Source organism: Myxocyprinus asiaticus, chromosome 30, assembly GCF_019703515.2.
Source record: "Myxocyprinus asiaticus isolate MX2 ecotype Aquarium Trade chromosome 30, UBuf_Myxa_2, whole genome shotgun sequence".
Classification (NCBI taxonomy): Eukaryota; Metazoa; Chordata; class Actinopteri; order Cypriniformes; family Catostomidae; genus Myxocyprinus; species Myxocyprinus asiaticus.
In genome coordinates, this window is record NC_059373.1 from 24,802,063 (window position 1) to 24,826,807 (window position 24,745).

At 39.6% G+C, this 24,745-nt stretch overlaps 1 protein-coding gene across 1 annotated transcript in view; it reads left to right on the forward strand.

Annotated features, from left to right (window-relative positions):
• LOC127420803 (CUB and sushi domain-containing protein 2-like) overlaps positions 1 to 24,745 on the forward strand; it is a 491,575-nt gene that overhangs the window by 424,073 nt on the left and 42,757 nt on the right. The window contains exons 47-49 of the mRNA XM_051663350.1: positions 10,203 to 10,391; positions 12,455 to 12,601; positions 22,884 to 23,072. Coding sequence (XP_051519310.1) covers positions 10,203 to 10,391; positions 12,455 to 12,601; positions 22,884 to 23,072 — 525 coding nt within the window. The remainder of the gene's footprint in view (positions 1 to 10,202; positions 10,392 to 12,454; positions 12,602 to 22,883; positions 23,073 to 24,745) is intronic.

Here is a 24,745-nt window from a genome sequence, read left to right on the forward strand (position 1 = left end):
GTACTGTATGTGTTTTTTTTGTGAGTGTGTGTGTGTGTGTAACTTTCAGAGGAAATTTCTAGATTACAGTTCAACAAATCGAGGTAGATTCTGAGGGAAGGTTGTGCATGGACCTTTGTCAAAGTTGATGCCACATTTCTTTTTACACGAATGAAAACAGTGCTGTGAGGAGTAGACTTGCAGTCTGTTCTGTGGATTGCATGGTTGTGTACCTTGCTGAATATTGGGGGTGCCAATATTCTGTCAATGTCTATTGTGATTCTTATGGCCCTGTCTAAGACATTAAAGGCTGAAACATACTTTACGCAAGTACGTGATTGCAGTCGCTTCTAGCAATCTCAATTTCATGCGTAGTTGCATTCCAAAATGTGTCAGGCCGCAATTCATAACACAGATGTGGCAGACATGCCTCTTGTTCATCTGGAAAGGTGTAAGCAGGAACCAGATTAACAATCAACAAGACTTTCATTTCAACATAATACGCAGAACTGAAACATAATGACACACACAGCGGCTGCATGCGTCTCTCTCTCTCTCTCTCTCTCTCTCAAACTGTTGTCCCCAGCTCCTCTTTATCCCTCTCCTGGCTTATTGGGTTGATTCAGCTATGGGCGTCCATCGTTATGGCCTGGCCACGCCCTCCTCCTCGTCACAACAACGTAAATACACGTTGTATTTCCAACGTTACCACAAGGGGTGCTAAAATATTGTTGTGAACTGTCCACTTCTACAGTGAGTTTTCTCTTTCTCATCAGTTGTGTTTCTGGCCTAAGATGGGATAACCCATTAAACAAACTGTATGTCTGTCCTTCACAGACTCATTTTCATTTAAGTCAAATTACATGCAGCGCCTACCTTGTCTAATGTCTATGTCCAGTCTATATTTCTTCAACTCTGGACAGACAAAGCGAACAAGCATGCAGAGAGAAAAACAGAGGGATTGAAAGGGAAGAGAGAAAGGACAGTGATGGGTAGAGGGGGCGAAAAGCTCATTGAGATGCAGAGGATAGCCAGGCTGCAGGTGCACCCAGCTATTAAATCACATCCTCTCTCTCTCTGTCTCTCCCCTTCTCTCTCTCTTCCCCTCTCTCTCTCTCTCTCTCTCTCTCTCTCTCTCTGTACCTGACATCTGATCTGTCACATCCTCTTGTTGAATACATCATGCCATGTCCTGCTTTCCATCAAACATCTCTACTTTCCTCTGTCTTTCTCTGATACAAGAAATCCCAAACTGCACTTCCTGTGTCTTCTACAGACATAATCTGACACACTGATGAAGATGATGGTCCTGTACCTGTCTCTTTCAAAGAAACCCTGTGCTTAATATGTATACAGTGTGGATAAGGGATCAGTTTATGTAGACCAGTGTCAAAAATGTACATCGATATTAAGGGGCAGTATTTGGACTTTGCAAGTTTAGGTGGCGTTTTGCCTTTGATGATTTCTGACCCTGATGCAGATGCATTAAATAGAGGTTGATCTTAAGTTAAATGCTAGCCTTCCAATTTGGCTGTTCTCTGAGTGTTATGATGTTCAAGCTATCTAGCCAATAGCCAAGCAGAGACACAACCCATTTAAAAACATTTAACCCAAATCTCCACACTATTTTCTGAATACAGCCCTCCTTGTCTTACTTCTCTATCTGTGTGCCTCTCTCTCTCATTATTTGTGTATCTCACTCTCAGACAGAGAAAGAAAATAGATCTGGGAATTCTGAGATTGCATTGCTACTGAATCACATGCTATTATGCAAATTGAGGCTAGCAAAATCTCAAAATAATGTGGCATATCTCTGTTCTTTAAGCACACGCATATTCTAGACTTCTTTCTCAAAATGTATATTTTCACTGTTTATGCATAAATAAAATTATTACACAAATAAAATACACCTTTCATCAGTGACACACAGCATGTCATGCATGCATTCATACACAGTAGATTGTGTTATTCCACCACAAACATGAGTTCCAAACTATATTTATTCTTCTGTTCCCACTTTCAAGAGTTCTTTATTTATTTATGTATTTATTTATTCATTCATTTTTCTAAACTAATATCACTCAATATTTTATGAATTCAATGCAATTTCACTTATTCAGTATTCTAATGAATTTATATTAAAAATAAATAATCTGCTCATATGTTCTGAATGATATAAGTATGTCATGTGTATGTATTATAGATATGTCACTGCATGAATGTGGGCCAATGGTGATTGCTTTAAGACTGTGCAGGAAGCACAGCTTTCCCTTAAAATGTAATAAAAAATACAGCAATACCTGTACATCATTCTCCTTGAGTGAATACTCAAGATGGCACCGAGTATGGCTGCTGCGTTGCGAGCTCCGACACAACATGGTAGTGTTTTGTTTGTTTTGAATTTACAATTCTTATGTTTTTTGTCTTGGATGTTGTCTGCCTTATTGTCTACGACAGACAAACACTTTTGGACATTGGTTCAACAATTACACACCGTAAACCGAACTTCAAATTCCTCAATGCCGACCCGCTGTTTACAAACACGCAAGTGGAGCCCTTTGTCTGGGCTGCACAGCCGCGGAAACGCAGGAGGAAAAGGGGAAACAGAGCTGCCGTTCTCATCAGAGTAAGACGCCGCGCAAATCGACCCCCGCTACCCAGTATTCTACTGGCAAATGTTCAGTCTCAGGATAACAAGCTCTGCGAGCTGAAAGCGCGGATCTCTTTCCAACGAGAGACGAGGGACTGCTGCATTATCTGCCTTACGGAAACTTGGATGTCTGCGGAGATTCCAGACTCAGCCATTGAACCCGCGTGGTCCTCCGTGCACCGAGCGGACAGAGCGAAAGACCTCTCAGGTAAAAGCAGAGGTGGTGGTGTATGTTTTATGATCAACAAATCCTGGTGTGATCAGAGGAACGTACATTCTATCAAGTCTTTCTGCTCTCCTGATCTGGAATTTATCATGCTTCTGTGTCAACCATTCTGGATACCGAGGGAATTCACAGCGGTCATTATCACTGCTGTGTACATCCCCCCACAAGCCAACACAGACCGGGCACTCAAGGAACTGTATGGGATTATAAGAAAACAGGAAACCGCGCACCCTGCGTTCATTGTGACCGGGGACTTTAATAAAGCCAGTTTCAAATCAGTCGCACCAAAATACCACCAGCACATTAGTTTCAACACACAAGGGGACCGGGTTTTGGACCATTGCTACTCTCCCTTCTGGGATGGCTACAAATCCCTCTCCCACCCACCATTTGGCAAATCGGACCACTCTTCCATTCTGCTTCTGCCCGCTTACAGGCAGAAACTGAAACAGGAAGCACCCACTCTCAGAACGATTCAGTGCTGGTCAGACCAATCAGACTCTATGCTACAAGACTGTTTTGATCACACGGACTGGGAGATGTTCCGGTCTGCTTCTAATGACGACATCGAGCTTTACGCTGATAGCGTAATGTGTTTCATCAGAAAGTGTGTAGAGGACGTTGTTCCGACCAGAACAACACGGATCTATCCAAACCAGAAGCCATGGATTAATAGCGATGTACGCGTGGCACTTAATGTGCGGACCTCCGCTTTTAATTCCGGGAACGCGGAGGAGCATAAACAAGCCAGTTATCAGAACAGCAAAATGCCAGTACAGGAACAAGATTGAAGGACAGTTTAACACTACCAACTCTAGAAGCATGTGGCAGGGAATTAACATCATCACGGACTTTAAAGGGAATAAAAACTCCGCCATGAACACCGCTGCCTCTCTCCCGGATGAGCTAAATACTTTTTATGCTCGTTTTGGGGGAAATATCACCGCCCTCATGGAGAGAGCTCTCGTGGCCGAAGCTACAGAGGTTAGTTCACTCTCCGTCTCTGTAGAGGATGTAACCCGATCCTTCTGACGGGTGAATATCCGCAAAGCCGTGGGTCCAGACGGCATTCCGGGCCGCATCATCAGAGCGTGCGCGAACCAGCTGGCTGGTGTTTTTATGGATATTTTCAACCTTTCCCTCTCTTTGTCTGTAGTCCCCACATGCTTTAAAATGTCCACCATTGTGCCTGTTCCAAATCAATCAAAAATCACTTGCTCAAATGACTGGCATCCTGTTGCTCTGACCCCCATCATCAGCAAATGCTGACACGACAGTGGTAGGTCTGATCACTGACAATGATGAAACAGCCTACAGAGAGGAGGTGCACACTCTGACACACTGGTGTCAAGAGCACAACCTCTCCCTCAACGTCATTAAGACAAAGGAGCTGGTGGTGGACTTCAGAAGGAAAGACAGAGAACACAGTCCCATCACCATCAATGGAGCACCAGTGGAGAGAGTCAACAGCTTCAAGTTCCTGGGTGTCCACTTCAATGAGGAACTCCACCACACTGAAGTCGTTGTGAAGAAGGCTCATCAGCACCTCTTCTTCCTGAGATGGCTGAGGAAGTTTGGAATGAACCACCACATCCTCACACGGTTCTACACCTGCACTGTAGAGAGCATCCTGACTGGCTACATCTCCGCCTGGTACGGCAATAGCACAGCCCACAACTGCAAAGCACTGCAAAGGGTGGTGCGAACTGCCAGACACATCATCGGAGGTGAGCTTCCGTCCCTCCAGGACATATATACCAGGCGGTGTGTGAAAAAAGCTCGGAGGATCATCAGACACTCCAGCCACCCGAGCCATGGGCTGTTCTCACTGCTACTAGGTGGTATCGCAGCATCAGGACCCGCACCAGCCGACTATATGATAGCTTCTTCCCCCAAGCAATCAGACTTTTGAACTCTTGATCTCCCACGATCAAAATACATCAGCACTGCACTTTATTACTCTTATTCTTAAATCTCACACCGGACTGTCATAAATTATATTATTATCATATTATATTCTCTCTTAACAACTTACTAATCAACCGACACCCTGAATGTCAATACAGTACAATACAACCTACTGTACATTCTGTATATACTATATATACTTTTTTTTGATTGAATAATGTGTATCTATATTGTGTGTATTGTATACTGTACAGTGTATGTTATTAGTTGTATATTGTCTCATCACTGTCATGACTGCTATGTTGATCGGAACTGCACCCAAGAATTTGATTTGATTTGGTATAGTAAAGTATGTACAAATACTCAACATTACATGTCACTCTTAGTCAATTTCTTTATTTTAGCAAATAAAAGTTGGGATATATTGTCAACTATTGTGCTGTCCTTTAATGTGATATGCTTTAATCGCAGCGGCCCATGCAGTCCTATTTAAGCCATGTTGCATTGTGAGTCTATAGCACAAACCTGTCCATTGACTTTAATGGAGCAAGGATAGATGGCTATTGGACAAGAGGCTTCTAACACATCATTTTGTGCCTACGCCTGGATGTCATGTTTCACAGGGAGTCTATGAGAGCATCATAAACACTATTTGTATTTGAAAAAGCATCTGATTTTTTTTTTGGACATTTAGCTTTCAAACAAGCATCATAAACACTATTTGTATTTGAAAAAGCATCTGACTGTTTTTTGGACATTTGGCTTTCAATCAATGTAGTTTTGTTATCCTGCCTGCAAGCACATCTTCTCTGTATGATGATTGGTTGATCTCTGGTCAGGACATTGCAAAAAACAAAAACAAAAAGAAAAACAACAACAACAACCAACAACCCCATACCTCCACCATCCCTTGCACATTTTAAAATCCTTCTCTTTCTTTTTATAAGGTGGTCAACGCTAATGTAAGACACGTTTAAATGTGTTTTTGCACGCATTGTTAAGCTTGTGCCATGGAGAAACGTTTCAAAATATGACTCACGTATTTGCAGTGATTTAATCTTTCACTTGTATTCAAAACTCCACCAGCAACTGAGCACTTAATTGGACAAGATATTGTCCTTAATTATGTGACAACTGTGTTAGGGAAACAAAACACAAGCCTGGATTGCCTGCGTGACAATTTGCTGCATGACATTTATCCTTTTCCTTGACAGCAGGAAATGAATGCTGTGTATCGACATTTTGAATTTATATTCTTGTGGGTTTTCTTGATGCTATTTGCAATTCATTGCAGCACGTATGAATTGTCACCAAAGGGTGACATTTAAAGTTGAAAATCCCTCTTTAGATGCCAACCCCTCTCGTACAGTAGATAATCTTCAGCCGTCGTTGCAAGTGGAGCATTTTTGACATTCCGTCTCCTCTTCTGTCAGAATCTGGCACCAAAACTGTTGTTTACATTCAAACAACGACAGTCCATTTCAAAGTGGATTATGGGATAAGGGTGACCTGTGGGAGTTCATTTCCATTTCTAGCCTTAGTGAAAGGCCTGGGATGATGAGGATTTCATCTGAGATTTTGTCTAAAGAGTCATGGTCTTCCTTGCTTTGTTTGGGCAGAAATGGAATTAAACTGTGAGCTGCACCCCAGATCTCAATAGCTCTGTAAGCAACTCAGACCTTCAGTGTCTATAGTGCACAGCTGCCAAGAGTTAATTTTATGTCTTGCAATATACACTGATTTAAACATAAATATATTGTCAATGTAAATATCAAGAATATAGCAAAAGCCTTTAAATGTTTTGATTTATTAAAGGTACTCGCAAAGCACTTGCTTTACAGTGCATCTCTGTTTGTGTTGTAGGTGAACAGCTAGCTTTCAAACTGCTGCATGTGCCGGCAAATAAACAACCGTGACACCCACACACATGCTTTAAAGGATGTAATTTGTGAGCACTAGCGCTGGGATGCACAGATGTAGGTTATTGGGGGTGTATTTTTTTACCTGAATGCATTATGCTTTATGCAGTGATAGGTTCAAATGGACATTGATATGCACCCATGATAATGTTTGTCCTCCAATGAAATGGCATTCACATTTTACATCACCTCAGAGCCCTGTAACCAGTCTCAGAGCCTCTGTATTTCACCCTTATAAAGGAAACGTGTCAAAACAGCAAGTTGGGCCATATCATTCCTAAATATCCAATGGAGCTCTGTGCACACTCAATGGAAACAAGCAGATGGAAGCCACACTAAGTCATGTTTCACAATGCACTTGTAAGTGGCACATTTTCATTTTGCCGCCCATATTAAAGGGATAGTTCACCCAAAAATGAACACTCTTTTACATCATTCACCCTCATGCCAAACCTGAATGGCTTTCTTTCTTCTGGGGAACCCAAAAGGAGATGTTTGAGAGAATCTTAGCCTCAGAGTAATTTACCAGACTTGAATATACAGTAATTATATGAATCTGACATGTTAAGCTGGACAGTGCACAGCATGCATCCAATTATTGCTTTGATTAATGTCCATCATAATCAGTGCACAGACCCGTGGGCTTAAATGTTAGTCAATTAAGATGCTAAACAGAGACTAAGAGGCCAAATATAGAAACTAAATATTTTTACACTGGGTAAAATCATTTATAGGGTTTTAGCACACCAATTCTCTACATTGCTAGACCGCATCAATATTCAGATAAGCAGAGGTGATCCACGAGGTGAGATGATCTTAGCGAGTGAGTAACAATTCCTCTCCCAATTGTAAAAATATCATGCAAATAACAATTTAATATACAAAAGTGTTCACACCAGCAGAGCTCTGAAGCATCAGTGCATTTATTTAGCAAGACAAGTAATGTAAAATCCATATTTCATATATGAAAGTGTCATAAATATTTGATAACAATTCCACTGATTCCGGTTTTGCTACAGTCATACACAGTCGCTCATCCACATCATGCAGACGAAATGAGACAAAGTAATAGAATTGTGTCAGATGAGGGTGTATCCTTTTTATGATGTCATTTGGATTTGGATTTGAACTTTGTATGCAGACAGCAACAGAGAGAATAAGAGACAGTCTTCCAAGATTGGAAAGCAGTGCCCAAGATGGGGCATTGAATAAAGCCTGATAATTCAAAGTAAAAGTGTGGGGAAATGTCATGGAATATCAATGACTTAGGGGCCATGTGGCAGTAGGCTGAGAGTTGAGAGCCAGGCTATACAGCCATGTGAGCAACAGTGATCAATTCCTCTCAGTATCACAGCTTGCTGACCCAGGGTGCTTTGTGTTATCATTGACTTGCATTAAGTCCTTAACCTCAGGCACACATATGCATGCATGCACACAGCACACATGTACATACAGAAGTGAAATGGTTTCTTCAAGATTTGATCTGTAGTCCGCCCACATTTCCTTCACATCTGAAGAGCAAGTGTCATGAAGAGCAAGTGCCATATTGAACTGAGCTAGACTTCTGTATGGTTCTGGAGCTCTTGCATCAAGTATTTCTCGTTCAATTGAGTATGACAGATGGTTGCTCTTATGGTTAAAGGTTTGGACAGGCACTGGGTCTTATTCACTAACTGTGTATACATCGCATATATTTATGCATAAAACATTTTTGCGTATGTTTCCAGAAATCATGATTCATCAATAAGTTTTCACTTGCAATTGTTCTAATTTTAGGTTAAAATTTAGAAACAATTCAAACCACATCCGTTGAAATAATCACATACTTCTGGTGGCCTTGAAAACATGCAACATGGAATATGTTTAGCTGATACGGTTTATAATATTATTATGAAGTAAAGAGCTAAGTTACCCTAGAATAAGTCTTAAAGTAAGAGTAAACAAAAATGAAGTGTTTTCTGGACTAGGACTGTTTTTGAAAACACTTAGCTTTAATATAAGGCAAGAGCACATCTTTAGAAATGTCTACATTTATATATTAAATATATAGGGAGATCTATATGAATATATGAAGTGAATATTATGCTAATACTAACTGTGGAATCAGGCTCCCTCATAAAGTACATGTACTGTATATTCTAGATCCATTAATTCTTGTAAGAATGTAAGAACAAATTTACACTGATCAGCCACAACATTAAAACCACATGCCTTATATTGTGTAGGTCCCCCACATGCCGCCAAAACAGTGCCAACCCGCATCTCAGAATAGCATTCTGAGATGCTATTTTTCTCACCACAATTGTACAGAGCGGTTATCTGAGTTACCGTAGACTTTATCAGTTCGAACCAGTCTGGCCATTCTCTGTTGACCTCTCTCATCAACAAAGTAAACCGCTGCTCACTGGATGTTTTTTTTTATTTTGTTATTTATTTATTTTTTGCATCATTCTGATAATTCATGCGATTATCTAATCAGCCAATTGTGTGGCAGCAGTGCAGTGCATAAAATCATGCATATATGGGTCAGGAGCTTCAGTTAATGTTCACATCAACCATCAGAATGGGAAAAATGTGATCTCAGTGATTTGGAGTGTGGCATGATTGTTGGTGCCAGACGGGCATGTTTGAGTATTTCTGTATCTGCTGATCTCCTGGGATTTTCATGCATAACAGTCTCTAGAATTTACTCTGGATGGTGCCTGTGGTGATGGGGGCATGATCAAGCAACGTCTGTGGAGAGTGAGGCCAAGAGAGTGAATGCAGTAAGGGTTGGCACCTGTGGGAGATCACCTCTAATAGCTGTTTTGTGTTTGCAGCGAGAGCGGAGAGTGATTTAAAGGGCGATCCAGACCGCCGGAGGGGAGAGAGCTGAGGCTGCACGTATGTGTCAGTGCAGCGAGCATTTGAGTTTTAAGCTTTTGAGTTTGACAGAATAAAAGTACCTTTTGAGTTTGATTTGCCATCTCCCGCTTCCTCCTTGAGAGAATTAAGGATTTTTGCCACAGAACCAAAAACAAAACAAAAAACATCCAGTGACGGGCAGTTCTGTGGACGGAAATGCCTTGTTGATGAGAGAGGTCAACAGAGAATGGCCAGACTGATTTGAACTGACAAAGTCTACGGTAACTAACATGACCGCTCTGTACAACTGTGGTGAGAAGAATAGCATCTCATAATGCTATTCTGAGATGCGGGTTGGCGCTGTTTTGATGGCACGAGGGTGACCTGCACAATATTAGGCAGGTGGTTTTAATGTTGTGGCTGATCGGTATATACGCATTACACACCTTTTTTTTTTTGTTTTCTTTTTAATCCATTGGAAGTAAAAACACTAATGTGCTATTATCAGCAAATGAGACCCACCCTCATGTCTGTCAGTACTGGTCGTTAGTGTTTTGTATCATTCCTATAATCTTCTGATGTATGTATGTGGAGAATCAGAGGCAATCATTTGGTTTCCTTGATCCATTTGCAATAATATTTGCTGAACTATAGCTGTTGTATTTTCTCTTCACAGTTACTTGTCCAATGAACCAGGTGCTAACAGCCTCCACTGGGATAATTCTGAGTCAGTCACCTGGCAGCAGCCTCCCGCACTTTGAGTCCTGCTCTTGGGTGGTGAAGGTGGAGTCGGGTTACAACATCACTTTCAATGTTGAAAACTTTCAGACAAGCAGACAGTTTGATGAACTGGAGATCTATGATGGTGAGAGGCAATATCTCCGCTCCAAAATTATTTTAAGGAGTGTTTCATTTGAATCATGTGATGATGATAATAATAATAATATTATTATTATTATTATTATTATTATTAGTATTAGTAGTAGTAGTAGTAGTAGTAGTAGCAGCAGGAGCAGCAGCAGCAGTAGTAGTAGTAGTAGTAGTAGTAGTAGTAGTATTGTTGTTGTTGTTGTATTTATTATTATAATTATTTTTTACATTATTTATTTGTTGTTGTTGTGACGGGTTGATAATCAATTGAATCAGATTAAATGAAGGAACAAAAATCATAGTGACACTGGTCACAAAAATCTGTTTTTCTTCTCCTTCCAACACAATTACTGACAAACAGCTCGCAGGCCACCTTGATTTATTGGGCATGATAGACAGTTGTAGAGAGGCCAATAGGGATGACCCTTGCTTTTACACAGTCAACACCTTTTGTAAAAGGCAAAGGAAATTGCTTTAGCCAACAGGGGTCTGTTCAGTGTCATGCTTAGTTCAGTGGCTGTACTGGGGTCAAAGTGATTCCATTTAGACTGGGATTAGAAAGTGGATTACAGGTCAGGAGGGTCATCTCTTTTAAGACATCAAGCAAGCAGGAAAGCAAGAAAGAAAGAAAGTGAAAGAAAGTGAAAATTGTACGCAAATCACCAAAATTAAATATTTTTTAAAAATTATTATTATAACTTAGTGTCATAAAATTCTTTGCATTTCATTTGATTATCATTTATTTCCTTTTATGTAACGTGAAATACAGCACATCATGCTATGCTATTTAGGTCAAAATGTCAGTTCTGTCACTTCAAGAATATGGCCAATAAAATATGCTTGCTAATGCTAAAGTACAAGGCAATAGTGTTGGAAAAAAAGCATTCAAATGTAATGTATATATTGTCTTGGCTTTTATTTTGGATGTTTTCTGAAAGTTTGTTATATTACAGTAATATATTGCATATTGCAGAAAGCCCAACAGTGTCATTTATCCCTCGTCTTAATGATAATCGTTTTCAATCCATCCATTCTGAATTGTTAAAAATAGCTAAATCTTTGGGTAAAACAAGACTTAAATGATAGCAGTGTCTCACTGAATCAAATTGTGCTACACACCCTTTTTCCAAGGCTGAAAAAGTACCTATGCTGCTCTGCATATTTGCACGTCATCTGGGAGCAGTGTTAGCTCTCCTAAAGGGAGCTGGAATACTCAGTGCTGATGACGATTTCAACTCCCGTGGCACTATGAAGCAAATTCTGCTGTTCTCAATGTGCCAAAGCCAGCCAGATCACACCAGATCCCTTTACTTCCCTGCAGCTTGGCCCAGGCACTAACACTGCATCTGGAACAGCCTTTAAAATACACACAGCTCTCTCTGGGCTGAATCAGAGTTCATTTGATCCCAAATCGCCATCAGTGACTGTTATGTAAATACTATGTTGTGACAGTAAATGCACCAGAAATTAAGCGGTGGACTGCTGGTGGTAAACATGTCAATTTTAAGTTTGAAAGATATGAGGCTACTGGTTGTGGCAGGAAGAGATAGGAGTGGAAAAATATAAATTTGTATTTACATACATATATGTGCCATAATCAGTTGTCCAAGGAAGTGAGAAGTGCTGCTGAGTTCATTTAAACTCTTTGTATGTATAATACAGGGCAGATATTTCATACCACCAACATAGAGCATGTTAGATTCATTCATTTTAAATAAAAGATCAAACATACAGTACATTTCTTTACAAATCAAACCGTTTTATATTTAAGATTCTTAAAAGTACCATTCTTTGCCTAGGTAACAACTTTGCACATACTAAGTATTCTCTCAACCAACTTCATGGTGTGTCCACTTGGGATGTTTTTTAAACAGCACTGAAGGAGTTCTCATGTGTGCTGGGCATTTGTGTTCTGCTTTTCCTTCATTATCCAGTCCAACTAATCCATAAAAAAGAAATACATTTAGTTTAGTTAGTTTTTAAGAACATGAGAAAGGTACAAACGTTTGACCGGTAGTGCACTTGTGTCATAACTCTTTGCTTTGGTATTCCCTGTAGGTCCCTCGAGACAGAGTCCGCTGCTCATTTCTCTGAGTGGGAACTTTTCATCTCCCCTCAGTATTACCAGCTCATCAAACAAGGCTTATCTGCACTGGTCCTTCGATCACACCTCCAGCCACAAGGGTTTTCGTATCCGCTACTCAGGTAAGCATTCAAACACATCATCAAAACACTCCAGCATTGGCAGACATTGCACAATTTAATTTGGATTTCCCTAAGCCAGTGCTTGCTGCACCACTAATTGCCATTGGTGAGTGTACAGTGCCGTGGCAGAATACATTGTATTTTATCCAAATTGTGAATTTGCAGTCTGAATTTAAAGTAATGTGATCAAAAGACTGGGTTGTGTGATATGATACTAAGAGAATAAATAGCTCGTATTTCTGTTGCGTTGATTTCGCTGACTGGACTCATAAACTTACATACAGTGCAAACATTGTAGTCAGATTCATGAATGAATAACTTTAAAGAACTGGGTCCTTTAATGAATTAATCCAAAAGACTCACAAGTTTGAATGAGCCTAAAGAATAAATTATTGAATCCATCAGAGCAGTTAATGAATTAACATCTGATTAATGATAATGTGTAGTTAAATGTGCACTCCGTAAATTAAGACATTTTTAAAAAGTTTACTCTGAAACAAATTAATATTATTTTAAACATACAGGTGCATCTCAATAAATTAGAATGTCGTGGAAAAGTTCATTTATTTCAGTAATTCAACTCAAATTGTGAAACTCGTGTATTAAATAAATTCAATGCACACAGACTGAAGTAGTTTAAGTCTTTGGTTCTTTTAATTGTGATGATTTTGGCTCACATTTAACAAAAACCCACCAATTCACTATCTCAAAAAATTAGAATACATCATAAGACCAATAAAAAAAACATTTTTAGTGAATTGTTGGCCTTCTGGAAAGTATGTTCATTTACTGTATATGTACTCAATACTTGGTAGGGGCTCCTTTTGCTTTAATTACTGCCTCAATTCGGCGTGGCATGGAGGTGATCAGTTTGTGGCACTGCTGAGGTGGTATGGAAGCCCAGGTTTCTTTGATAGTGGCCTTCAGCTCATCTGCATTTTTTGATCTCTTGTTTCTCATTGTCCTCTTGACAATACCCCATAGATTCTCTATGGGGTTCAGGTCTGGTGAGTTTGCTGGCCAGTCAAGCACACCAACACCATGGTCATTTAACCAACTTTTGGTGCTTTTGGCAGTGTGGGCAGGTGCCAAATCCTGCTGGAAAATGAAATCAGCATCTTTAAAAAGCTGGTCAGCAGAAGGAAGCATGACGTGCTCCAAAATTTCTTGGTAAATGGGTGCAGTGACTTTGGTTTTCAAAGAACACAATGGACCAACACCAGCAGATGACATTGCACCCCAAATCATCACAGACTGTGGAAACTTAACACTGGACTTCAAGCAACTTGGGCTATGAGCTTCTCCACCCTTCCTCCAGACTCTAGGACCTTGGTTTCCAAATGAAATACAGAACTTGCTCTCATCTGAAAAGAGGACTTTGGAACACTGGGCAACAGTCCAGTTCTTCTTCTCCTTAGCCCAGGTAAGACGCCTCTGACGTTGTCTGTGGTTCAGGAGTGGCTTAACAAGAGGAATACGACAACTGTATCCAAATCCCTTGACACGTCTGTGTGTGGTGGCTCTTGATGCCTTGACCCCAGCCTCAGTCCATTCCTTGTGAAGTTCACCCAAATTCTTGAATCGATTTTGCTTGACAATCCTCATAAGGCTGCGGTTCTCTCGGTTGGTTGTGCATCTTTTTCTTCCACACTTTTTCCTTCCACTCAACTTTCTGTTAACATGCTTGGATACAGCACTCTGTGAACAGCCAGCTTCTTTGGCAATGAATGTTTGTGGCTTACCCTCCTTGTGAAGGGTGTCAATGATTGTCTTCTGGACAACTGTCAGATCAGCAGTCTTCCCCATGATTGTGTAGCCTAGTGAACCAAACTAAGAGACCATTTTGAAGGCTCAGGAAACCTTTGCAGGTGTTTTGAGTTGATTTGCTGATTGGCATGTCACCATATTCTAATTTTTTGAGATAGTGAATTGGTGGGTTTTTGTTAAATGTGAGCCAAAATCATCACAATTAAAAGAACCAAAGACTTAAACTACTTCAGTCTGTGTGCATTGAATTTATTTAATACACGAGTTTCACAATTTGAGTTGAATTACTGAAATAAATTAACTTTTCCACGACATTCTAATTTATTGAGATGCACCTGTATGTATGAAATCATGAGCACTCACATGAAATGAAGACTCCAGTCATATCAGTAACCTTATAGAAGCTGTTTTATTCTACATGGAGAGGGTCCCCTCATTGTGGCTGCCATGTTAGAATCTCATGACCAGCCAAATACTAATCTCAGTGGCCGCTTTGTTATTAGACACTTTCCCTCATGGAATAAATTAATCATGGCTGACTGTGGATATTGAATTTCTACAATGGCATTGATAACTGAAACGTATTGTGTTTGAATAATGCTGCACCCAGACGACTGCCAGATTGAACAGTGCAACATAAACAAAGAATTACTGACTACACCTTCACAGATACACATGACCAAAAGTGTTTTGTTGTAATAAGTGGTATTTTAATAAAAAAAAAATAAAAATAAAAAAAATTTATTTTTTTTATTTTTACAAAGAATAGTATTGTTTTGTTTACTTTGATGTTAGAACCAAAAAAAAAAAAAAAAAAAAAACAACTGTAAAGGAAACACTGCACCATGCTATCAAGAATTTATAGAACTGTTTCATATCCTAGCAATGGCATAATTCTGAATGATACATTACCCTGTAAATATTTAAAAAGATTATGTATACTCCTAATCATTAGCATTACAGAAGAATGACTAATCACCCCTTCGTCTCGATCATCAGGGTCCCTTCTCTCTTCATCATCTTGTTTAGCATTTTTCTGCTCCATCTGCGCATGATGGATTTTTGATATAGGACTCTGTGACAGTCTGGCTTAGCAGCAGCAGAACACCTAGGTTTCCCTCTTCAATATGGTTTTCCTTCTGTAGCGATACCTCTGTAGGGCAAAAACAGATGGTGGGACAGACTCAAAGCTTTGTACTGTTTTCTTTCTCAATCCATCTTTCGTCTCCACAGGCTATTACTTCATCATCTGTAGCGGGTTCCTGCTCTTTTCCCTCTCCCTCTTCACATGTTTCTCTTTTCTTTCTTTTTTTATCTCTTGACCTTTTCCTTTCACTCTCACCTGTGTGTGGTTTGGTGAATGATTTGCTTTGAGTGGTGTGAAGGCCTCTTTTCAGAAAAAGAGTAGAAGAAAAGGGCAGGTCAAGAGCTAAAGATTGACAGCAATGTAAGAGTAAGCGTAGTTCTTGCAGGAAGATCTCGGGATTCATTCATCAGGCATCACATCCAATAACAATACAGCCTCCACTTTTTAAAGCTATACTATGTGACTTTTTTTTGTTAAAAAATAACCAACAGTTATTAATGAGAGAGTGCAACAAAATCCATCTTCCAAACCATTTCTTTACCTAAATGCACTTTGATAAACCTATAATAAAGATGTCGGGATGGAGCTGTCGGGATGGATTTCATGGGAAATTGCATACATATGTCATTCGCCCATACGTGTTCACGTCATATCCGTACACAGCGAAAATAAGCTCTTGCTACTGTAGCACGTGTATGGTGTGTGAGTAGCGTGAAGCTGAATGTTGGTTGTCACAACGAACGAGAAGAATTTACCATGGATCATTCAAAACGGCAAACCTCCGGGGAATCACCGGTTGTAAAAACAAAGAAACCCCGAACTGAGCAGAGTCTACAAGCAAAAAGGGAAAACGGCAGAGTCCATAATAAAACCCGAATCAACATCGGCTTGGCTTTTCAGAGGTGTTGACAACTCTGAGATCTGAAAGAATTTAAAAGCAACCCAGAAATTGCTTTTTTCTTACTCAACAGGTAAGATATTTTATTGATATGGTTTATGCATAGTTGTGTAATCACACACACACACACACACACACACGTCTCTGTGTGTGTAGTGAAATACAGTAATTATACTGTAATCGGTGCAGAAATTTTCACTTGCTAGCACACGTGTGTATTTTTCTTTATAACAGCAATAATTATATAAATAAATCCTTTAGTCCTAGGCTTGCCAAGGACATGTGAGTCTTGAATGGATGTTGACCACTAGTTGGTAACAATGACAATCTATAAATTAGTTACTACCGTGGTCTATTTGGTCAGAATAACCTGCAGTTATAAAAACATTACAACATTTGATCTTATCAGACTAGCAATCGTTATGTCTAATGTAAACGATAGTTGCCAACATTTTGTAACGTCATTTCTATCAGGAAGACTCGCAGACTTGAGTGAAATTTAAGATTACATTTATTTGATGAATATAAAACAGAAATGTAATGTCTCTCTTTGGTGTAAGCCCCATCTGGCGGTCTGAAGAAATTGTACTCGGAACCGTCATATCCTGCCGGAGATAGGAGGCAGGGGCGAGGAGCCTACCTCCGTGCAGGACAGGACTCAACTTATGGTGGTGGGGTGGTGGAGGTTGCCGTGTTAGCACACTGAAACAGCAATGTGATAGATTGTGAGCAGACTTATAAAGCAATGGCTTACATGTGATTGGCTAGGAGTTACCTAGCTAATGGTGCGATGATGTACAGCTGCTAGTCTTCCCGCTAGAACTACGCTGCACATACATTTATTTCAAAACATCAATGTTTACAATAAGTCAAAACAACAGCATAAGATATGGCACTTAACTGCTCAGATTACATGTTTTCGGATATCTGTCTTTTCCTTTCTTTCATAATTTATTTGTCCATTCGCACTGATAAGATGTCCTATATCCATGTGTACACCGGTGCCTCGAACCACATTCATCCGTGCAAAGGAGCAGAGCCAAAGCACAACTTGCATCATTACCAAAACAATGTTCTTCCGCAAGATGCATGCAGTTTTATTTTTTAACCGCTAGAGGGCCAGAAGTTACATAGTGTAGCTTTAAGCCTGCCAGGTGCATCTCATTGTTCACATACTTCTGTACTTTCACTCACACGCATGTGAGTGAAACACACATCATGCTACACGCTATGCCTTGCTTCTCCAAGCAGCAGTTGCTTCAGATTGGATGATCACTCACCTTGATGTTCACTCTCTTCACTAGCCGTCATGCTCATTACCAGCCGGTCTCAATCAGGAAAATACGCTAAGTTCTCAGTCTATTCTTCTTTTGGGGAACAATCCTCAATGCAAATAGCTGGTGGTAGATGGGTTTCAGGTTTTCTGCTTCCAATGTTCTCAATCATCTGTTCATCTTAAGCTTTATAATGCATCAATATTACTTCAAGCGGCAATATAAATATTACTAGAGCATTCGGTTCTCACCAAACATATTTGGTAATTGTGCGTTTCGCAGCACGGCGGCCGTGCCGCTCGGGCACCTGAGCATGGGTGCACATTTCTCAAATGTTACCACAGCGTTTGCATGCCTGAGTGTTCTCCTTGGGGAAGTAGGTTCCAATTTGAATGCACGTCCTTATGCACAAGTACTTCAATGTATAAGGTCCAATCATCCATCAATATGCATTGTTTTTTCGCTCCTATCACACATCAAATCACGCTGTGTTTTCTTTTCTCATAAATCCTCATTTTCTTAAAGGGAAATCATTATCATTGCTATGTGTCCTCTGACACCTAGCAGCAGGCATTGGTCATTACATTTCTGTATTTCATTAACAGCACAGTGAAGATTGTGCTTTAATACAAGAAATTATCAAATCAAGATATTATTTCCATATATAGCTGTGTCACATGTTTCATTTTATGAAAATCATCTGTCATCATTACAGTGGAGAGATTTGTATTACCATGGGTCACTGAAACTATTTATTATTTTATTGTATAGGACCATAAAGGTTTCTAAACAAAGGGACCCCTCTACACTATGAGGATTTTTTTCACTAACATTTGAATTACAAGCTTCATTACTCAAGTTTCTGTATACAGTTCATTTCTGCATCTTCTGGTCAAAACAGAAGCTCCCCACTCATGCTCTTTACATTATTTCATCAACATATGTGTTTAATACATAGGCTCATTGTCGCCTTATCTGGGGCTCAAACTCAAAATGTATTTTGTCCTCCAGCAGGGGTACTGCCCAAACATCTTCGCCCTTATCGTAGGGCTCAAACGCAAACGTCATTTGTCCTTTTGCTGGGGTATTGCACGGATGATGTCGCTCTTATCGTAGGGCTCAAACGCAAAATGTTGTTTCGTACTTTTGCAGGAGCATTGCACAACCATGCCTGCCTTTTGCATGGGCCAATCTAAGCAATGGCTCATTCACAAGCATAGTTTAACCTTCTACAAAGATATTGCACAAACAAGGCTCACCCATTCACAGGGGCTCTACAATTCTCATAAGCTAGCCTACCCTTCTGCAGGGTATGGCACAATAGTAGCATGTCACACAGCCTTACAGGCTGATGTTTGCGTCATTCATTTACATGTATTTTCTTTCAGATGTGTCCCTCATCCTCTGAAGACCTGGTTGTTGTCCTGAGTCTTACTATTTGCTTTTGTATTTTCTTTTGGGGGGCTTAGGTTAAATTAGGTCCTAATTCCTTTTGGGGTAAGTCCTGCTCCCCTGCTGTCATAGCCTCTGTCAGGATCTGACGGTTTAAGAAGCATCAGAGCGCTGAACTGTAGTACGGGGCTTACGCCAAATTATATAAGTATCTTTTCGTTCATATTATTCCAATAATCTCGAGTCTTTCTGATAGAAATGTAAGCGTTAGTGTAGTTCTAGCAGGAATATCTCGGGATTCATTCATCAGGCATCACATCCAATCACAATAAAGCCTCCGCTTTATAATCCTGCCAGGTGCCTCTCATTGTTTGCATACTTACATGTTTTTACCCCACATCCCACCCCATCTCCACCAGTTTAGGTTCCATCCTGGGCAGGGATAAGTTCCGCTGCCCTGCCGTCATTGCCTCCGGCAGGATCTGATGGTTCATGCAGCTTCGGAGTGCTGAACATTAGGACTGGGCTTACGCCAGATGATATAAGTATCTTTTCGTTCATATTATTCCAATAATCTCGAGTCTTTCTGATATAAATAAATTGACTGCTTGGAGAAAGACGGACACAATGGTGGCATGCAAATTTGTTGTCATTTTTGACATTATTAAACGCAAAAACTGTCCAAATCTGTCCATTATCTATAATTGCCACTGTTGTGCTAATGGATGTGATGCTGGGGAAAAAAATACAAAATACATAATTCTGCCTCCTTGATGTGATTGTTAAAAAGATTTTTGTCTTGTAAAACTTGCAGTTTGTTGTTTCTATTGTATTGCATTACTGGATTATGTTTTTTGCTATATCTTTGCCCTACAGTTCTACCCTTTATCCTTACCATTTACTTCTTACACTTTCTGTGAATAACTAAAGTCTTAAAAGGGATAAGTTGGCCAAAAATGAAAATTATATAATCACCCTTATGTCATTCCAAACCTATATAATTTACTTCTGTGGAACACAAACAATAGAATGTTAGACATTTTGTTAGTCTTAGTCACCATTCACTTTAATAGCATTTTTTTTTTTTAAACAATACAATGAAAGTGAATGGTGACTGAAGCTGTCAGATATGGCTAACATTTCCTTTTGTGTTCCACAGAAGAATGAAAGTTATATTGGAGCAGTTTGAAATGACATGATGGTGAGAAAATAATGAAATAATTGTCATTTTTGGGTGAACTAACCTTTTAAGGGTCGTTCACACAGGATACGTTCTTGCATTCCGTCTACACTATTTGTTTTAATTGCTGGTAAATGTATATTTCCACCAGATGGACGGTGTTGGTTGTTGTGTTGACATTTTTTTTTTTTTCTTTTTTTTCTTTTTTTTGCACTATTGAATGCCACCTTTTAGAGAAGTTAAAAACAGTTCAACTTTGAAAAATGTGCCCTGAGACTCCAGCATTCTGATCTATTACATTGGGTTTCTGTGTAAATGAGGGAAAGAGAGAGAGGAAGCAAAAAAGTGGCAGGTTAAAGATTACTAGCAACAAATGAACTGATTGGGGGTAAAGAGGTACACAACTGTTTTTTTTTTTTTTTATTTTTTTATTTTTTTATTTTTTTTCAGGTAGGGAACAACAGAATGACTGGTTAATGTATGTTTCACAAAGTAGTCGAGGGAGAAGGCAAAATTTCTGCTAAGCCTTCTCTTACGGCCAGACCCCTGTGGCCAACAATCAATAGCAGTCTTTTTAGCCATTTAGAGGGCATAACCTGCTTTATCACATGAGTTATGACATACTACAAAAACTGCCTGCACAACTCCAAACTATTTAAACAATCAGTGGAGATTGATTTAAAGTTTTACAATATGACATGTAAACTGTCAAATGTGTCTATTATCTATAATCTCCAGTGTCAGTGCTAATGAATGAGAGGCTGGAAACATTTTCGGCCTTAATAGTGTGATCGTTAAAAAGATTTGTGTCTTGATTTGCCATTTCTTGACTGTTTTAACTTTTTATTTATTTGTTTTATTTTTTTTCAATTGTAATCCTATAGTGGGTTATATTTCACCAATTTCTGTGGGGAGCCTTGAAGTCCCCATTAAATGCCTTGATGAGCTCAGTTTTCTTTCCTGTCTTAACCTATTTCCTTTTGAAACAGGAAATTTTGGAGGAAATATCAAAGGGCTCATCCCTTGTTATGCTTTAAATGCCTGTAGGATTTAGTTTACATCACAGCCAAGAACTATGATTTGCAACTTGTTATTTTTAGTTGTTGTTAGGTGAGAAGAAAGGGATGTTCTCATTCAAGAGAGAATTTTATTGTACAAAAATTTGGAAACATTTTGAATGGTTGATACAGTATGTTTAGAGGTGTGATGTGATAAACTCCATCTAAAACTCTTTAAACAGCATTTTTGATAATTATTTTATAATCATACGCATGCTGCTTTTTTTTCAAGACATTCAGTATTTTTTTGCTTTTAAAAAACCATTTGTAACATCACAGGACCGTTTAAAAACTGCAGGCAAAAAGGTTATTAGAAATATGAAAAAACTTAAAGTGAAGGAGCTAAGATGTCCTAGGACATGTTTTTTAATACCCATACGCCCCCATACAGGACCCTGTTTTAGGTCTGATTGTTAATTTTAATATCTTCTAAAAGTTAGTCTTGTCACAATTGTTTTTTTTTTTTTTTTTTTTTTTTTTTTTTTTTTAAGATTATAGATGGTCTCAAAGCTAATATACATTGACTAAAAGCCGCTACAGTCTAGTTTAAGGGACTTAAAGTCTTCAAGGTCTGTTCACACAGGACAGGTTCTTGCATTTCACCTGTGCTATTGTTTAATTGTTTTTCTATGTACATACAGTATACACTTTACCTGTTGTGTTGCACCTCACTGTTTTTTCAGCATCTCCCAGCAGGAGCACCGTGTTTCCAAGACTCTGTGCTGAGTTTAAAACAGTTAAACTTTGTCTAGCTGTTTTTTAACGTAAGAATGTTTTCTGTGTGAATGGACCCATATGCTCCTATTATTGCTGGATATAGTGACTAAAAATTGCATTTTTAAAAGGTGTTCTTAACTAAAACACAGAATTAAATTTGTTAATCTAGTCCTGTCAAGCAAAACACAACTATATAAGTGTCTGCTCACTGTTTCGACAGTTACCCCTAACTCCACCTTTATTTCTACGATTTCTATCTTATAATAATTAACCTCAATTAATTAAATAGTCCAGGGGGTACCTTGCTCAAGCCACTTTATTATGGACCACAAGCCAAACATGATTATCTTTAATATTATTCAAGGATTATATGATCATGTTAACACATGAAATAGAATGACCTATAATATGGTCATAGCGATTAATATGCGACAAATTGCATTCCTGCCCCATTTCCTCCTCTGGTTTCCCATATCATTTCAGTCGCTTTCGTTCTCTTGTTTGATCTGCAATGAGAACATCCTTTCTAAGATCTGCATGCATACTCCTCTTGTGCCACAGGGGATATTGTGGCCTGGATTGGATGTGCCAACCAGCATAACTTTGTATAATTACTCTTTGCTGTATTCTGAATTACCATTTAGGCAGACAAATATTTGACAAGTGTACACAAAAGGATAGATTGTTTATCATTATGCATCCATCATTTATAGCCTTATTTGAGGACCCAATTCAATATTGTGCACATCTTTTTAATCAGTCCTCTGCTCCTGGCTACATTAATGTTCACTGTATCCAGTAAACAGAATGAGGAATTGGAAAGCAATAAAAGATGGAGCAGCAGATTTCCATAGAGCATAGACGGATGAGTTTTTGACTTCTATGTGTGTTTAAATATTTGTTCTACAGCGGCATACTGCAGCACCCCGGACCCTCCCGTGAATGGCTCAGTACACAGCCAGACAGGCACAAAGCTGGGCAGCACCTTGCGCTTCAGCTGCGACCGAGGCTTCAACCTGATTGGCCAGAGCACCGCCACCTGTACCCGAACCCCGCAGGGCATCTACCAATGGAATGCTCCAGTGCCGTTTTGCCAAGGTGAGTCTGAAAATTTTGTTAAAGACACCTTGGACAAAGTCTGGATTAACCACCCCTCCTCCCTCTGTGTCTTCCCGCTCCTCTTCAACCATCTCGGAACTTTGTCTGCGATAGACCGGAGGCACTGAAGCTAATTCTGTATTCCATCAATGTTTAGGGCTTGGCTGCATCTGTCAAATTGCTCATCACAATAAATGGGTTGGCCAGGAGCCATAGCTGCGAGACAATTGCTAATGTGCTGTCCGGGGGGAAGAGTCTCCACAGAAAGATGCATTTACCTAGAGGAGGGACCTCCTCAGAGCATCTTTTTGCAGTCTCACAAGAACTGTTTTATCATCTCTACCTGACTAACGAAGGCCACAAGTGTGAGAGAGGTGGATTTCAGTTTGACAGGGAATGTACAGGGTGCCTCAGGCCAAGAGCCTCGGAGCAATCCCTCTGCTCTAGTAGAACACTAAAAATGCCCTAGAGACTATAGAGAACTGTAGGGGTAGTTTTGGTGTTGTGATTAAAGATCTGGGATTTTAACTAAAATATTGTAAGTTCAAAGCAACAAGGGACCATCCATGTGCTGTCACCATTTTGCCTTTAAGCAAGGCTTTGTTTAATCCCAGGTTGATCCAGGGGATTTCCCAGTAATGTCCCTTTAGGTGTACCACAAGCCACTTTGGATAAGTGAAATTAAAGGAGGCAGAACTATGGCAACTCAAACTTTAGTAATGCATGTCATCATTTTGTTGGTACTCTGATTTGACACAAACATTGATACATTGGGCCAAAAAGTTTCTGGACACTTAAGCCGCCCATAAAAAGCAATGAATTTCATTGCATTAAAGGGATAGTTCACCAAAAAATGAAAATTCTCTCATCATTTACTCACCCTCATGCCATCACATATGTGTATGACTTTTTTTCTTCTGCAGAACACAAATGAAGATTGTCAGAAGAATATCTCAGCTATGTTGCTCCTCACAATGCAAGGGAATGGTGACCAGAACTCAGAAGGTCCAATAATGACATAAAGGAGGTTTGGAAGTAATCCATATGACTCCAGTGGTTAAATCCATATCTCCTGTAGCATTATGATAGGTGTGGGTGAGAAACAGAACAATATTTAAGTCCTTTTTTACTATAAATTTCCACCATTGACCAGCCCCAACCAGTAGGTGGCTGAATGTGAAAGTGAAAGTGAAAATGTAGATTTACAGTAAAAAGAAATAAACAATAATAAAAAAAAAAAAACTTATTGATTTGTTTCTCACTCACACCTATCAAATTGCTTCAGAAGATATGGATTTAATCACTGGACTTCCCTGTTTGTCACTCACTCGACGTTGTGTCGATGTAGTGACACTAGGGGTCACTCTTGGGAGCCCCAAACACCTCTGCTTTTTGAAAAAAGGCCAATGGGAATTGACGAGTGGAATTTGCATGCCACTCCCCCGGACATACGGGTATAAAAGGAGCTGGTATGCAACCACTCATTCAGATTTTCTCTTCGGAGCCGAGCAGTTGTGTTCAGCGAGCTGAATTACTCTGCCGATCCATTCACCTTGAAAAGCTGTTGGATTTACGGCGCTTTACAGCGGCCTCTCCCCTCTTGCACTGGTGAAGTGCAGAGAACGCCCCTGGGCGCTTCAGCAGCTAAAAGAGTATATTCTTCCTACTAAAAG